The 17,876-nt window shown below is 55.0% G+C and overlaps 2 protein-coding genes across 3 annotated transcripts in view; both read right to left on the reverse strand.

The window, feature by feature from the left end:
- Positions 1–11,229, reverse strand: part of CD109 (CD109 molecule) — a 39,161-nt gene extending 27,932 nt beyond the window's left edge. Inside the window, exons 1-4 of one of the 2 annotated variants that reach the window (XM_078604524.1) lie at positions 10,862–11,229; positions 10,506–10,621; positions 7,358–7,425; positions 5,857–6,023 (exon numbers count right to left, since the gene is read on the reverse strand). In XM_078604524.1, coding sequence (XP_078460650.1) covers positions 5,857–6,023; positions 7,358–7,425; positions 10,506–10,621; positions 10,862–10,931 — 421 coding nt within the window. In that variant the 5' untranslated portion in view covers positions 10,932–11,229. Of the gene's footprint in view, positions 1–5,856; positions 6,024–7,357; positions 7,426–10,498; positions 10,622–10,861 lie in introns of those variants that run through there. The other variant, XM_078604526.1, reaches the window with a different exon arrangement.
- A 3,591-nt stretch (positions 11,230–14,820) lies between these two features.
- The window catches only part of LOC144725069 (CD109 antigen-like), a 29,683-nt gene continuing 26,627 nt past the window's right edge, over positions 14,821–17,876 (reverse strand). Inside the window, exons 32-34 of the mRNA XM_078604527.1 lie at positions 16,971–17,118; positions 16,176–16,278; positions 14,821–15,582 (exon numbers count right to left, since the gene is read on the reverse strand). Coding sequence (XP_078460653.1) covers positions 15,386–15,582; positions 16,176–16,278; positions 16,971–17,118 — 448 coding nt within the window. The 3' untranslated portion in view covers positions 14,821–15,385. The remainder of the gene's footprint in view (positions 15,583–16,175; positions 16,279–16,970; positions 17,119–17,876) is intronic.

Raw genomic sequence — 17,876 nt, forward strand, 5'->3', positions numbered from 1 at the left:
CGTGCGTACCAGTCGTCACCCACGTGCGTACCAGTCGTCACCCACGTGCGTACCCGTCGTCACCCACGTGCGTAGCCGTCGTCACCCACGTGCGTACCAGTCGTCACCCACGTGCGCACCAGTCGTCACCCACGTGCGCACCAGTCGTCACCCACGTGCTTAGCCGTCGTCACCCACGTGCGTACCCGTCGTCACCCACGTGCGTACCAGTCGTCACCCACGTGCGTACCAGTCGTCACCCACGTGCGTACCAGTCGTCACCCACGTGCGTACCCGTCGTCACCCACGTGCGTACCAGTCGTCACCCACGTGCGTAGCCGTCGTCACCCACGTGCGTACCAGTCGTCACCCACGTGCGCACCAGTCGTCACCCACGTGCGTACCAGTCGTCACCCACGTGCGTAGCCGTCGTCACCCACGTGCGCACCAGTCGTCACCCACGTGCGTACCCGTCGTCACCCACGTGCGCACCAGTCGTCACCCACGTGCGTACCAGTCGTCACCCACGTGCGCACCCGTCGTCACCCACGTGCGTACCCGTCGTCACCCACGTGCGTACCAGTCGTCACCCACGTGCGTAGCCGTCGTCACCCACGTGCGCAACAGTCGTCACCCACGTGCGTACCCGTCGTCACCCACGTGCGCAACAGTCGTCACCCACGTGCGTAGCCGTCGTCACCCACGTGCGTACCAGTCGTCACCCACGTGCGTAGAAGTCGTCACCCACGTGCGCACCAGTCGTCACCCACGTGCGTAGCCGTCGTCACCCACGTGCGTACCAGTCGTCACCCACGTGCGTAGCCGTCGGTGGGCGTCATTGCTCGTGGGCGTGTCAAGAGCCGCGTGTGTTTTGGCGAGTGTGGCGAGAGGTGGACACGGGCGTGTCGCGTACGCAACTCCATAAAAATCGACAAGCCGCGATATAAACGGACACGCGTAGTCATAGTCCTATTAAGAGGCCTGTGCACAGAATAAAAATATCAGCCATGGTGATGAGCCTAACATTCTTAAACAAGCACGAACCAATTTCATTGATTCACATTGCAACAATGTAACATTGTCAATTATGAGCAACAGCACCAGTGATGCACAAGGCCGCCGCTCCCATGCCGGTCGCCTGTCACCACAAGCCTCAATTGGCCACAGCGGTGTGAATCCGCGTGGCCAGCGTAGAATTTCTCACGATGCTACGATAAGAAAAAGGTGCAGCCCCACAAATCATCCGCTCAACGCCACTTGCGTCTTCACGACAGACTTGTGCCGTGAGAATGGCATGAACGCCAAAATGTAGCAATCGCTTTCGGCCTCTGGGCGCCCAAGGGGGTAATTGCCGCCCGCTTGTGGTTTGGGACGTGCGGAGGGGGCAGCCTTGGGTGGAGCCACGTACACGGGCTTCGCCCTGAGGTGGCAAGCCGAATATTAATATCACGGCAGCCTGCGTCACTGAGAGCCCTTTGACGAAAATATTTGATAAATCACACAGTTCATTAGGCGGGGGGCGAGTTTATACACAGGGCAAAAACAAACTTGAGATGACGCCACCAGCACCACCCGTGCAAGCGTCACCACCTCTATTAGAATCTGACAGCATCACCTCTGTACTTGTTGCACCCCTGCAACGATCCATTATGGCCAGAACAACGACTCCGGGATTGAACACCAACGTGCAAATAAGCAGGACTCATTCCACTTTCTTACACAAAGTTATCCAAATCATGCCATCAGGGTCTCACGTCACGAGACAAAGAATCCATTCAGATCTCTCGCAGAACAGTGCACCCTTGGTGTTAGCAAACGGCCCATGGAAGTGGATATTACAGAACTACCTCCGTGACCCCTTCAAAGTGACCTGTTATCCACAAGAGGGGTATTGTACCCTCCCACGTGGCCTGCTATAGGAGATGTTTCTGCATGGTAGCCAATCCAATTCTCAGCTGCGAATTTAGCCACAGTGACAATTCAACTTCAATATGGAGGTTATTATTGTATAGTCATTGGTGAACTGGCCCGAGACCCATCAACCTCGTACACTTGAGAACCCAGTTTCAGCACGGACAGCTGAAGCCTGGACTCGAACCCAGGTGGCCAGCGGTGCCGGCTCCGCGCCACCCTCACAAGCCGGGCGCTCACCAAGCATGAGAATTTCAAAATGGCGCTCGTGCCAGGACTCAGTCCTCCCAGGGGATGGGGAGGGGGTGGAGGCCACAAACAAACTCTGGCATCGGTGCAACCCTACAGCTCAACTCGCAAATATGAAAAAAAATAATTGAGCAATTACAAAATCTGGGATAATAGAAACAATTGTGCAACGTGAAAAAGATTTTGAAGAAAGTTAATTGTTTAAAAGAAAAGTAATGCCAAATTATTACGGTATAGAGACACGACACCGGGACGCCTCAATCCAGCAGTGGATTGATGAAGTAGCCGTTTGTCATCAGGTAGGTAGGAGGCATTCCAAAACACAAGTTGTGTACAGCTGTTCACGAGCAGAGGCTCGTGTCCTGCGCGATGACACAGCCCTGTTCCGAGTGCAGTTCGGCACCACAGGCAGTGCCAACAATGCGCACAAAGGGGATTAAAAACAAAAACACAGGACAACTAGGTCGGTCGGATGCACTGCATGTATGTAAGAATTTGCCGATGGCCTGTACTGGAGTAAACATGAGAGAGGTTCCATTATTTCCACGTTGACCAGATATGTTGGAATAGGTGGTGGAGGAAATTTAAGAAACACGCCGTGTTGTTCAACTGCAACGCCAAGGAGATGCAATCGAACCGGCCACCCCCTGGATTCAAAGTCCAGCGCACAGACTGTTACACCACGCCAGAGTTCTACTCGCATAACACACGTTGCTTACTGTGCGTAGGGTACAAGCTAGGAAGGCACAGTGTGGAGTGAGCGCTGCCTGTCCCGGATCGCCCTGAAAACGAAAACCTGCCAGACGAAGGAGCAAGCACCCTAAGGGTAGAGATCGTCAATTGGGATGGGAGGGATCAAACATTCCCATGCCAATCTCCATCCTGGGCGGACTGCATTTGTACGGGCGACCACACACGAGCGGGCACACCGCTCCGGGCGCATGAGTAACTGGACACTCATCTTGCAGCGGCAGCGCCGACGGGTTTTGAGTTTCCCCGGCGTGGCACAAAGGAGCAGAGCCGCAACACTCGCAATTATGATCTTGCGAACCGGCGACCCCATCCTTCCACCGTAGCAGAGGCAGCCAACCGTGTGTCTCGCGAGCTGCCGAACAGAGGGCGAGCTCCAGCCATCGACGCCAGAAATTACACACAGACTTGTAGTGCATCTTCACAAGACGGGCGTTTGCGTCGTTGACAGTCGTCATCAGCCATGGTAGAACCAATGCTGGACGATTGCCTCCCCAAGCCACCACCACAACCCTGTCATGTTATTGTCCTTTCAGCTACTGCACCCTTGCAAATTTCATCGCTCTAGCACCCCAAGAAGGACAGTCACATATTCACTTTAAGATGTTTTTTGTTCGTGTTTTTATTTTTTGTTTGTTGCGGTTGCACCCGATTCAAAAGCCGAATGGCTCACAGGGCTATACCTAACAAATGAACTTGAACTTGAATCTTGGGCACGTTCCATTCTTAGTGGCTATTCTGCAATTCCTGGCCAAATCTGCGATTATACCCTTCTAGCAACAAATGGTGCCCGAGCTCACTCCGAGCGAGCTCACTCCGAGCGAGCTCACTCCGACTTGAGCTCAGAGTGAGCTCGCTCGTTCTTCCTCGCTCTGAACAGGACAGCGAGTGAACAGCGCAGTGGCACGTTACAAGTTGAAATTATTATTGGGAGTCGTACAGTGAAACGCAAGATTGTGAAAGTCTAAGAACAGCGGAGAGCGTTGTGCGAGTGTTTACGCGCAGCGCTCGGTGCCCGTAACGGCAGCCTTGACACACGCGCCGCATTTCTCCTTTAGACCCCCCACCACCACCACCCCACCACCCCACCACCACCCCTCAAACCAAAACCACAGCTCTCGCCGCGTCACGGGAAGATGAAGAACCAACAATCCTGACGGTCGACATTACACAGATGCTTTCAAAATATTTTTGCCTGCAGAAAACTAAGAAATGTGGACAGGTGGACAAACTGGCACACCAGAGCGGTGGGTCCCAGCCTGTGGCCAGCAGAGTCCCTCCAATGGGCTCGTGCAGCCTCCCAAGGTCCGGATCTGCGAGGCTTCCCCAGGTAACATGCACGAGGATGATGTCTCCTCACGCCGCGTCAGTCGTGGGGATCATTTCGAGCATATTTCACCACGCTGGTCAGCGCGAGTTGGTCGTACAGAGCATTGTTCGGAACGACGGCCGACGCGTCGCTCCCCGTGCTGGGAGCTTCTTCAGGAGCGAGTTTCCAAATTAGATTTGTTTTAACATCGCGGCCAATGGGAGCACCTCTCGTGATCACACGAACCCATTACATCACATGACACGTGAGCATATTATACGTTGTAGTGTCATTGAAGCGACTCGCTGCATCAAGTTTCCTCTCACAGCAACCTCTGTTAAGTAAACAAGGTTGTTTGCGGCTTGCGGTGAAGAGCCAAATCAAGTCGTGCATCTGCTCGCGGCTGCCTCTTTTGTTATCTCGCCACACCTAACAAATACCCATTATGTCGCCCATAAACAGCCGCGGGCCATTTCTGGTTAAACCGTGCCAACATTCATAGTCCCTTCAAAGCGCCTCGCCCACACGCCCCGGGTTTTAAAAACTCAACCGGCAATGCCCCAACGCGGACGCACCAGCATAGTCATCGAGTGTGCAGGCGGTGCAACTGCACCAGGGCACACGGGACGGAGGGGCCCAGAAGGTGCCGAGCTAGGAACAGAGGGGACAAATGTTCCAGTGGGCATCGTTCATCCTTCGCAGCGGGGCCCGTGGCGAGCGCGCCACTCCACCAGTGCCACCCGAGGCGAGGCAGGCGGCGCCACGAACATGCCATGGGACTCGCGGCTCCACGGGCACCCACGAGCCGGGGGCCAGCGGCATGCGCTTGCCCTCCAGCGCTTTGAGGGGGCAAGGGTTGGGGGGGTGGGTCACGGAGAGACTTGGTAGCCACCAAGCTTGCGAGGCGACCAGGACGTGGCAGTACAGGAAGTGGGTTTGTGCGGACCCATTTGGGTGGCGTCATCTCGTGCGTCGGTTCTTGAGGGGCACCGGTTTCAGCTCCTACGCCGAAAAATCATCTGGCCAAACTTTCCATGCAGGTCTCGCCTTAAAAAAACAGCATCTTTGAAATAAAGATTCTGATTCACAGCAAAGCTTAGCAATTACCATGTATGGTCTTCCTCCATGCACTGCGGTCTCTAATAAAGCGAGCAGATTATCTCCGTCTGCCTACTCAGACGCGCTAACGTCGTGCCGTCATCGCCGCGCGTCGGCCTTGTGGTGGGTGGCAGCCATAGCAACAAACATGGTTGGGAAGTATTTTTCACGAACGAAATTTGGCCAACAAGACGACCCCTGCTTGGGCGGATTCATGGTGAAGGCTGACGAAGCGTCGCAGGCTGCCGCGGTGAGAGAGGACATTCCCCGCTCGCCGAAGCCAAACACCGACGGCACGCAGCTTGCTGCGCCAACCCCTACCCCCAATTCAGCAAAAATAATATCTGGTTCTCAACGGCATCTGACCTGGTTTTAATTAAACAGTTTCATTAACGACGAACCCGTAAGGGAATAACGAGCCCTCTGGGCGGTACGATAGGTCACGAGGAGCCTCGCACAGCGCTTAGAATCTTGACACTGAGCAGCAACGAACCACAAGACGACGGCATAGAGCCCCCAGACAGGACGGCAACGAGCCTTGGAGGGCCACAGCTGCTAACCTCTGGGGAGCACGGCCTGCTTCCTTAGGACCTCTTTGCCGTCGGCGGTGACGTTGGCCACTACAGTGACGTCCCCTTTGCCGCCGCCGCCGTTCAGGAGGGAGATGCTCAAGGCGAGGCCCTGCCCGGGCCGGATGGTCGAGGGCGCCGTGATAAAGAACGTGGCACTGCGGGGAGGGAGGGAGGTCACATTTACACGTGGGCTCGATGATGCACGGTCGCTCGCATAGCCTGCACATTTTATTTTGGAAGAGTCGAACGTTGTCCACTTCTTACCTATAAAAGTATTTTTTGTCTGTGTCTGTCTGTGTGTGGACGCCTATCCTTGTAACGCTTTTGACTGTCAAACTGTTGGGTCTACGTTTTAACAAAGTACACAGATACAACAAACCAAGCCCCCGGATGAAAACTCGCTATTTGTTTTTGCCCTTGGTCCAATTATATGTAAGCTAAGAAAAGTCACACTTTGTCACAATGTACGCTGATCAAGCACGCATCTGCGCATGCGCGGAAACACCGAATCGCAGTTGCCCCTAGCAAAGCAAACGAGCTCGCTGATGGGAGGGAGGTTCTAATTCGTGTAAAAAATGCCAAAAATATAAACATCAACGACAGTTACTGCTGCACAACCACATGCTGTGGTAAATCCTGAACAGTGTGATGTCCGCCCCACCCCAATGTGTGCAGTTACTACTATGGAGGCAGTAGATACTACGATAGTCAGTAGATACTATTACAGTCAGTAGATACTACTATAGTCAGTAGATACTATTACAGTCAGTAGATACGACTGCAGAGCCAATAGAGACTACTTTAGAGCCAGTAGATACTACTGACTATTGTATGTAGGGTGTGTCGGTACATATGCCTACAAAATAAAAAATTGGTGGGGGGAGGGGGTAAAACAATTTTTTGAGGGGGGAGGGGTTGACAATTAATGGAAACCTTTTAGATCAACTATTTGCCCCCCACTTTCTATAACTTCTTACTTCTGAAAGGCTAAATTTCGATTTAAAGCTTTCGTGACTGCAGGGATTCATCTTCTTGGTTCTTTCGGTAAAGTCACGTAGAAGGGAAGTAATAAAATATTCCCTTCTACGTGACTTTACCGAAAGAACCAAGAATTCTGAAAGGCTCTTATAATTTTGTTGACGGACAAATGGGCAGACAAACAGAACGCCCGGCATTCACGATATCTTAGTATTTGTGGATATGTTATGTTTTTTAAGAGAAGAAAAGTTTTCCATCATAGAGGTTTTGGGGTAGATCACGTAAACCCAAAACCTCTATTATGGATGATATTGGTGGCGAAAGCCGACGTGTTCATAATACAAGTTTTGAAATATATTTTCCCCCAGGTAAAGCCGGGTACTTCCTGCTAGTGGTCTATAAATGTGGCACGAGTGGCACAAACTTTCGGAAGGAAAATAGTTTGTAAATAAGTGCGTGGAGGGGCAGGGGGTTAGTTTAGGGGTCACATCAAGGGTCAAGGGTTACGTACTTTGACGCGTGGCTGGGCTCCAGGAGGGCCAGCAAGACGACGACGACGAGAGCGACCTTCATGGTTTTCTGCGGGCAGAGCACACGGCAGCGAGTTTACGAGCACCGTTTGGTATTTACGACGACGTGACCACAGCCGTCATCGGCAACTTCCCCGGTCTCTTCCTCGTCGTCGTCATCGTCAAAAGGCGTCTTCTGTTCCACAACAAACCACAGCAGGGTTGCTGCGCGCAGATGCTGGCACAGGCCAGAATGTCCAGGCCCGCCTTGAAGGAATCCACATCACTTGCAAGCTCACAGTTAAGAATAAAATCAACAATGAGAATTCCACTGCATACTGTTTAGGGTGGGAGAGTTGTATAAACAAGGGTAAAGGTGCAGACCTGCAATTGCTACTGCTGGCAGAAGGAGCTCCACTAGCGAGAGGTCAATAGAGCCGCTCTGGAGGGAAATCGGTCCCCGCTGCCACACAGGCCATGCGCGTCTTGGGGAAGGGGTGGGGAAGATTGAATACACCTTGCCGAGCGTTTCAATTGCTGCGTCGGGAGATAGAATAAAACCGGCGAACTGCCGATTGCAAGGATATTTCCGTCACCAATTGCGTTCAAAAACCACGACTCGGAAACCAGGATTGGCACGGAAAATGAACGCCGATTCACAGACTCCAAGAACAGACGGGGCAAGAGAATAGACAATCGCCACCGATGATTACCTCCACTCAGAATAGGACAGTGTGCATCAAGAATGCAGACAGGTCACTCGAACGAAGTGCAGCACAGCTCAGTTTAAAGCCTACATCTGCGCAGCCCTACAATGTCCAGCTCACGCCACTGCTGGCAGAAGAGCCTCCACTGTTCGCCTCGCGATGAGGGTATCCTGGCCAGGCGTCTTGGAAGAGGTGAGAGTTCCCACACTTTACCCCACCACACACCGCCTGCCAATTGACACCGTTGTTCAGATGTATACTGCTCGCGAAGCAGAGGGAGGGGTTGGGGCGTTTAAGGACACACGCTCCATTGTCTCAACTGCCGCCCCGGGAGATCGAGTCGACTTCTGGATTGCAAGTCCAGTGCGCTTGCCGCTGGGCACCAAACGTCCAGCAACGTCTCCTGGTCAAGCCTCGATGATTGCGACGATCGCTGGGGAATTGTCCCCCGATAAAACACGACCGTGATGTGCGGTCGATGCGCTGCTAGACGCGAGCCGTTTCGCGTGCTATTGCAGGGACCCTCTGTCTCGTGAGAACACCACCACCACCAACCACCACCACCAACCACCACCACCAACCACCACCACCAACCACCAACCACCAGTAGCTTGCTATTGCAGGGACACTCTCTGTCTCGTGAGAACACCACCACCACCACAGCCACCAGGAGTCTATCCAGTGGCAGCGTTGTTGTTGGGAAGAGTTTGGCCAGACGCGTCATGCGAAAGCGGCGTGTGGAGAGAAGCGAGCCTGCTGCGTGCACTCACTACTCACCAGCCAGTCAGCTACTCACCACTCACCAGCCACTCACCACTCACCAGCCAGTCAGCTACTCACCACTCACCAGCCAGTCAGCTACTCACCACTCACCAGCCAGTCAGCTACTCACCACTCACCAGCCAGTCAGCTACTCACCACTCACCAGCCAGTCAGCTACTCACCACTCACCAGCCAGTCAGCCACTCACCACTCACCAGCCAGTCAGCTACTCACCACTCACCAGCCACTCACCACTCACCAGCCAGTCAGCTACTCACCACTCACCAGCCAGTCAGCTACTCACCACTCACCAGCCAGTCAGCTACTCACCACTCACCAGCCAGTCAGCTACTCACCACTCACCAGCCAGTCAGCTACTCACCACTCACCAGCCAGTCAGCTACTCAACACTCACCAGCCAGTCAGCTACTCACCACTCACCAGCCAGTCAGCTACTCACCACTCACCAGCCAGTCAGCTACTCACCACTCACCAGCCAGTCAGCTACTCACCACTCACCAGCCAGTCAGCTACTCACCACTCACCAGCCAGTCAGCTACTCACCACTCACCAGCCAGTCAGCTACTCACCACTCACCAGCCAGTCAGCTACTCACCACTCACCAGCCAGTCAGCTACTCACCACTCACCAGCCAGTCAGCCACTCACCACTCACCAGCCAGTCAGCTACTCACCACTCACCAGCCAGTCAGCTACTCACCACTCACCAGCCAGTCAGCTACTCACCACTCACCAGCCAGTCAGCTACTCACCACTCACCAGCCAGTCAGCTACTCACCACTCACCAGCCAGTCAGCCACTCACCACTCACCAGCCAGTCAGCTACTCACCACTCACCAGCCAGTCAGCTACTCACCACTCACCAGCCAGTCAGCTACTCACCACTCACCAGCCAGTCAGCTACTCACCACTCACCAGCCAGTCAGCTACTCACCACTCACCAGCCAGTCAGCCACTCACCACTCACCAGCCAGTCAGCTACTCACCACTCACCAGCCAGTCAGCTACTCACCACTCACCAGCCAGTCAGCTACTCACCACTCACCAGCCAGTCAGCCACTCACCACTCACCAGCCAGTCAGCTACTCACCACTCACCAGCCAGTCAGCTACTCACCACTCACCAGCCAGTCAGCTACTCACCACTCACCAGCCAGTCAGCTACTCACCACTCACCAGCCAGTCAGCTACTCACCACTCACCAGCCAGTCAGCTACTCACCACTCACCAGCCAGTCAGCTACTCACCACTCACCAGCCAGTCAGCTACTCACCACTCACCAGCCACTCACCAGCCAGTCAGCTACTCACCACTCACCAGCCAGTCAGCTACTCACCACTCACCAGCCAGTCAGCTACTCACCACTCACCAGCCAGTCAGCTACTCACCACTCACCAGCCAGTCAGCTACTCACCACTCACCAGCCAGTCAGCTACTCACCACTCACCAGCCAGTCAGCTACTCACCACTCACCAGCCAGTCAGCTACTCACCACTCACCAGCCAGTCAGCTACTCACCACTCACCAGCCAGTCAGCTACTCACCACTCACCAGCCACTCACCAGCCAGTCAGCTACTCACCACTCACCAGCCACTCACCAGCCAGTCAGCTACTCACCACTCACCAGCCACTCACCAGCCAGTCAGCTACTCACCACTCACCCCTGTTGCGAGGAGGCGACGCTGCTGCTGCTGCAAGTCCCTGACTAAGTGGCCGCCGCTGCTGCTGCTGCTCTTCACTGCGAGCTTGTGAGGAGGGTGGCGCCAACGCGACTCGCCTATGAAGGAGGAGGAAGGGGAGGCTGAGACGCCCACTCAGCCGGAGCGGAACTCCCCCCCCCCCCGGGCGTGTGTGGGGGGGGTTGTGTGGGGGGGGGGGGGTTGTGTGGGGGGGGGGGGTTGTGTGGGGGGGGGGGTTGTGTGGGGGGGGGGGGTTGTGTGGGGGGGGGGGTTGTGTGGGGGGGGGGTGTGTGGGGGGGGAGTGTGTGCGGGGGAATGTGCAGCGCCACACCGATTACCATCATTAGGGGAAAGAACGGTGATCCAATCTCCAACCCCCAGGAGCAGGTTTGCAGATTTGCTGAGCATTTCTGTGAGGGCCTGGGGGAGGGTAAAACCCTCAGCCAGGAAAACATCGTGGCACAAAGTGGGGATGACCCTGCTGAGGCTGCGGTGCCTCAAATATTGGAGGAGGAAGTCACCCCCTGTGAGTGGCTGGCTGAGGTGCCATCTGTTGAGGAAGTACTGAAGGCGATCCGGAGTCTAAGACTAGGAAAGGCACCCGGCAGAGATGATCTCCCAAGCGAAATGCGGAGGGAGGGTGGCGTTTGTGCACAGACTGCCCTATATGACATCATAACAACAGTCTGGACCACTGGACGGGTTCCGCAGGATTGGAAGGATGCCCTGGTGGTCCCTCTCTTTAAGAAGGCACAGGTGGTGCATCAGCCAGTCGTCTCAGTCAGTCGACCTCTGGCATCTGATTATGTCCCGTGACCTCCTGCCAGCGGGCGTTCGACACTTCACGTGGCCTCAAGGTGCACATGGCCTGGCACAAGCGTCGTGGTGACGTCACCGCCACTTAGTGGCAAATGGCGGTTGTTGGGGTGTGTGTGGAGGGTGTGTGGGGGAGAGTGGGAGAGTGTGGGGGGGAGTGGGAGAGTGTGCGGGGTGTGTGGAGGGGTGTGTGGGGGGGGGGTGTGGGGGAGGAGTGGGAGAGTGTGCGGGGTGTGTGGAGGGGTGTGTGGAGGGGTGTGTGGGGGGGGGTGTGGGGGGGAGTGGGAGAGTGTGCGGGGTGTGTGGGGGGGAGTGGGAGAGTGTGCGGGGTGTGTGGAGGGGTGTGTGGAGGGGTGTGTGGGGGGGGGGGGGTGTGGGGGGGGGAGTGGGAGAGTGTGCGGGGTGTGTGGGGGGGAGTGGGAGAGTGTGCGGGGTGTGTGGAGGGGTGTGTGGAGGGGTGTGTGGGGGGGTGTGTGGGGGGGGAGTGGGAGAGTGTGCGGGGTGTGTGGAGGGGTGTGTGGAGGGGTGTGTGGGGGGGGAGTGGGAGAGTGTGCGGGGTGTGTGGAGGGGTGTGTGGAGGGGTGTGTTGGGGGGGGGGGTGTGGGGGAGGAGTGGGAGAGTGTGCGGGGTGTGTGGGGGGGAGTGGGAGAGTGTGCGGGGTGTGTGGAGGGGTGTGTGGAGGGGTGTGTGGGGGGGGGTGTGGGGGGGGAGTGGGAGAGTGTGCGGGGTGTGTGGGGCGGAGTGGGAGAGTGTGGGGGGGGGGGGAGTGTGGGGGGGGAGTGGGAGAGTGTGCGGGGTGTGTGCGCGTCAGTCAGCACCACCACCTCTGCCTGCGTCGCGTCACGTGCACGTCAATCAACATCCCAATCACCAATTATCGTCATCACCACGCCCGTCGCCATGGGGAACGTGGTCATCATCAGAATCATCACTGGGGTTCGGAGAGGTTGTTGAAGGGTGAGGACTCAATTTATTCTGCGAGTTATTAAGCTCCGACTGCAATGGAATGCGCAGACCCATCACTTCACTCGATATTTGCCGGCTAAAGCCCACGGGAGCTGTGCGCTCTTTTGTCAGAGGTGAACCTGCCTCCTTCCTACCAGGTGCGAGCGATAATATCCCCTCGGCATCGCGGCGCGTATAACTCATGAACGACCAATCATCACCACCACCAGCGGCTGCAACGACAGCTGCTGGCAGGGAGCGAGTGGCCAGGTTTCCTGTTGGGCGGGTATTTCATTAAAAGACGTCGCCAACCCACACTGCCCAGCGTGGTGAAGCATGGCCCAGCGACATCCCATGGCCGGCACTGCCAGGGTCCTGCTACGACTGTGGGGTGTCTGGTCAAATCCACAGATTAGAGATTTTCGGTTCCTGTGGTAGGGGGGGGGGGATACGGTAACAATCCACCAAGCATAGGAGGGGTGACGCTGAAAGCTCCGCACAGACAGATTTAACAATTCTCTCTGGTTCTTTCGGTGAAGTCACGTAGATAGAAAAAATAATAAAAGAAAACACGACGTTTCGGTCGCAACACAAGCGTCCGTCTTCAGGTGAGAAAATGATTTGCTGTGGTGGCTTTATATAGGCACGTGAGGGGTGGGAAAGGGGGGGGGAAGGAGTGTTGTCGAGTCGTGGCTGTCGGAGTTCACGGGGGAGAGAGGGGGTTGTGGCGTGTAGGGACGGGTGGGCTGGAGAAATTAGCAGGTAAAGGAGCTCGAATTAGTAATCTGACGACGACAACCGGGTGGGCGAGTGAAAATCACAGCAGTTAAAACTTGGCGCGGTTTATCTCGTCATTCCAATGATTGCTCAATCTGAATCCATCTTCTCGATTAAAGTTTTGTCTGTGTTTGTATATCTGGATGGCTTCATGGACCAATCTCTGATGGTGGCCCGAGGGTTTGCAGAGCACCTTGGTCTCGGAGAACACGATGTCACCGCGTGTGCCCACAGCGTTGAAAGAATAATCCGCCACCGCCGAGGTGTTGGATCTGCCGTGTTTCAAATCCGCTTTGTGTTCGCGAACCCGGTCTGAGACACGTCGCTTCGTGTCACCAATGTGATTGCTGCCGCAGACACAACTCAGCTGATAGACACCAGGACATTGCATGTCTGGAATCGCATCCTTCACCGATGGGATCAAATCACGGATTGTGTGTACTATATTGAACCGAACTTGGATCTTGTGTTTGTTAAAGATTTTGGCAATCCTTTTGGTAACCCCTGCTATGTATGGTAAGGTGATGGTTTTGATTGAGTCCTCAGATGGTTCTCTACCGATGGTTGGGGATGCAGCTTTGCGGATTGTGCGGTCACAATATCCATTCCTCCTGAGAGCCTGGCATACGTGTTCAAGCTCACTGGCTCGGTGGTGCTGGTCGGAGATGCAACGGGCCCTATGGTGTAGTGTTTTGATGAGGGAATTCTTTTGTCTGGATGGTGGTGGGAGTCAAGCTTTAGATAGGAATCCGTGTGGGTGGCTTTCCTATAGACAGCGTCCCAACTTGCCATTAGTAGTTTACGAGGCACGAACACACAAACACGCATCGTGGGAGCATTCCTGCTGCTGAAACGCAGTTGCATTTAAACGGCTCTGAAGAAGCTTACAGCGCGTGCAGCAAAACGTCAGACACCGTGCCGAACCGCACGCGGTGGCACAACCCGAAAACTCGCGCAGCGATGGAAGCGGCTCGTGCGCAGGGCTGAGACCTCACGACTTTCATAAAACCTCCACCCAGCAGCAGATCGCTCATGGTCGACGGTGAATTAAAACGAGATATTGTTTTCCAGAAGCACAGCACACCTGCCCAAACCATGCCACACTCCGAATGGGGGTGGTGTGCACCAGTGGGAAGCAGTGACGTGCGGTGAGGTCAATGGCTGGGGAGGCACTGGCTCGTGTCTGAGCCAGATTCACACACCGAGGGGGGCGTGTCCTCACTGAGGGGCGTGTCCTCACGGAGGGGGCGTGTTAGACGCGTCCCCCTCAGTGAGGCAGATGTGATAGCTGCCTCCCCTGGTGCTTTTTAATTGCAGTTTCATGACGAGACCAGCGAGCCTCAATATCTTTATACACATACGTGAAATAAGTTACCTGGAGTATGGAAGGCGAGGACATGAAATGAAGGGGTCTACAAACATTACATTGGTGACATACTGAGATAGTAACAGGCACACGCTTAATTCAGTTATTGAGGGGTTGCACAATCAGAGGGGAGGCTGAGCTCGTCGCTGCCTCACCTCTAGTCTCTTCCTGTATTTGACTATAAAAATGATTGGAATCATACAAAAATGACATTTATAACACAGATCAGTGGAAAAATCTTAATATTTCTTTTATTTGATTTTTTTTTACTTTTCGTAACAGCTGTTTTCATTGGAGTATGCCGGGTGAGGCTCTGCCTCCCTGACGGCACGTCCCTGGTGTGCACGCTCCCCACCCAACACGGATCCAGCAGAACAACAGAGCGGCATCGCATCAAATCAAAATCCTTTATTTACACAAAGCAACAGGGCCACGGTTCATCACAACCACACAGCAGACGTTTGTAAGAATAACTTTCGCGTGGTACACAGCCAACCACAGATGTGGGATTTGGTCCTTAATTAATGTACAGCAATGTGGGATGCCTGTTGGTATGAATGACGCTAGATGAAATGGGGCCCCTTTGACCTTCGCAGCCGATTTGTACTTCTCCCTCCCTCTCTCTCTCACCAGCACTTGTGATAAGAGGTAAAGGCACAGCCCTGCACGCCCAGAAGCTGGAGGGAGCCTTGCTGGAGGTGTTTGTCCAGCTATTCCAAGCTGGGCAGAAGCTTCAGTCAATGTGGGGGTACCCACACTTTACCACCCCACCACACACAACCTGCCAATTGCCTAACTAGTAACTTGCTGTACAACTTAAGATGGCAAAGAAAATAGCAAAACAATAAGATTAGAGAACGTTAAAATATCACGATCAAGTTATGATGACTTTTATTAAAAACGCAGTCACCGAGCAACGGTCGCCCCAAGGGCCAAACGGTGGAGCGGCCGTCGACGTTCAGAGGCCGAGCCAGGCCTGGCCGAGGGCCGCGAGCGCGACCACCCACACCACGGCGGCGGGGGGCAGTGGCACGGCCGCAGAAACCCCGCCGCCTTTCACGTTGCTCTTGCACCTGGCGCAGTCGGGGCCGCACAGCGAGCACGTCCCGAGCATGGAGAGCGGCGCCGACGAGTACACCTGCTCCACCCGGCGCCCTGGGGGGGGGGGGGGCGACACGGGGAGCGGCGCGGCGTGAGCGGGGACGGCGCCGGCGGGGGTGGGGAGGCACGGATTCCCGTGCCAGTCGGCGACGCCGTGGAAGGGAGAGCAAATGGGATTGTGCCGGGACGCGTCGCTCCGAGGAACGACGGCACGGCGGTCGAGAATTCACTATGGAGTGGCGGTCGAAGGTGAGAATGTGTCCCTGAGAGGGCGTTCACCACGGAGACGGAGCGATTACATCGGATCGTGTGCAAGTGCCGGGTGGCTTTGGGAGGCCATCATAATCCAGCAGTGGATGGATCGTGGCCAATGACGACGTTCAATTGTCATTGCGTTTCAAGTCTCGAGACTTTTTTGGAGGGTGCTGCTGAACGTTAAATCATAAGAGAGTAATCTGCAGGTTCATTTTCAGCATTGGGATGTTTGTCCAAGTCGGAGAACCCAGAGGATACCCATGCAGGACTGGGGAGAACATTTCCACCTTGCGCAGAAAAGGCACCCGAGTCAGGAATGAAACCCAGTCCACGCTTGCGGTGAGGCATGAGTGCGTTAGCCTTGTGCTACCCGCCAGGGTGTATGCACTCACTTGGTTCGTAGTAATCGCTGATGGCAACAGATCCCTCCTTGGCTTTGGCTACGAAGGCCACTCGGTAATGTGGGATGAACACGCACGTCTGGCTGGCCGTCAGCTGAAAACGCAACCAGAAACACCCTGCATAAACATCCAATGTAAAGAAAATCACTGTTTTTTTCTTTGCTCAAACTCTAAAGAGTACAATATATTAATTGCCTCAAGCTTGTGCACTGCGTTCTAATGTCGCAACCACATCGCGGCAGCTGTGCTGGACAAATGCAAGCAAGAGAGGGTTCGCGATTGAACACGTGCATTGCGATTGGCCGGGTGGCCCAGCGGTAGAGCGAGCGGCTCGCAATCGAAACTCTGCGAGTTCAATTGCAGGGAAGTCGATAACCACGTTGTACTATGGATAGACTCGCCCTCTCCATAGGAATTGGGAATTTCCACCGCTGGCTCGTGGATGTAAACAGGAGATGATTGGTGGGACACGTGTAGAAGCTTTAAAAACAGGATGTTGTTATCTATATAATTTATCCCGATCGTTTCGGTGGGGAGGGGGGGAAGAGAATCTATGAATGCATCACGCCGAAACATCTGCATGTACGGCTCTCCGACGGGCTTCCCTTGGTTCCTGAAGAAGCTCCCTGCGCGCGTAGCAAAACGTCGGACATCGCGCCGAGCAAAGACATGCGTCATGGCCGGAAAAACAGCGGAGAGCTGCACAGCAGCACGACCGTGACCTCCTGCCGCTCCTCGCGCAACCAGGGTCACACACGCCACGCGTTCCGCGTGCTCGTAACGTACTTTCTCCAAGTAGAGGTAGAGCTTCCCCGGAGATTCCTCCACCAGCTTGAGGTTACTGATCATCACTATCAGGTCCTTGGCCGCCACGAAGCCACTGAGCAGGTTCACCTCCATGAGCACCATGCCGGACTCGCCCTCGCCCTTCCAGCTGGTGTGGGGACACGGGGTCATGGCGGTGAGGGGACACGCACGGTAAACCCAGCACCGCGAGGTGGCGCAGCTCAAGAACGACTGCCGACCCGGACGAGCACCGCACGCGCCATCACAGCCGCGTTGCAAACCTCGCTCGCTTCTGGAAGGCTCGTAATTTTAAATCAAAAGTTGGAAATGCATCTCAATCCCATAGACACGTGCATGCGATCAGATTTGTTGTGTGGAGCTGTGGTATAGCAGTTGGCGAGCAGAGCTGTATTACTGCTCGCAGCAAACATCGATGACGATTATCTAAACAGGTCCCGGTCCTGGGCCTCCCCTAGGTTGGCTCGGCCTCACGAATACCTGGTGCGGTGTAAACTTCGCCACTCGGGAGACAAAGGTGGCTGTGCATGGTGCTGGCCACCCATCTCGTGTTCTGTGCAGGCCTTTATAAAGAGCTTCGCTAACAGCACTCGCCCCAGCAGTTCGTTAAGGTTACATGGGGGATGTTTATAGCGCAGATTTGTATAGATTTATGGACACTGGGTACAAGATCGAGGTGCATATTTACAGAGCATCTCATAATTCATAGGATATGGTAGCACTTGCCCACCTGGCACGTCCAAGCCAAGCCAGCGTGTGGCTCTCATGGTACGGGGTGGGTTTACCACGGATCATTTTCCAAGCCGGTCCAGAACCAAACCTCAGACACCTAAAATGTGGCCTGAGGCAAAGCAGAGCAACGACTTTCCGTCGCACGTTGAACGTACA

The sequence above is a fragment of the Lampetra planeri genome, chromosome 22 (assembly GCF_965212315.1).
Source record: "Lampetra planeri chromosome 22, kcLamPlan1.2.h2, whole genome shotgun sequence".
NCBI classification, from domain to species: domain Eukaryota; kingdom Metazoa; phylum Chordata; class Hyperoartia; order Petromyzontiformes; family Petromyzontidae; genus Lampetra; species Lampetra planeri.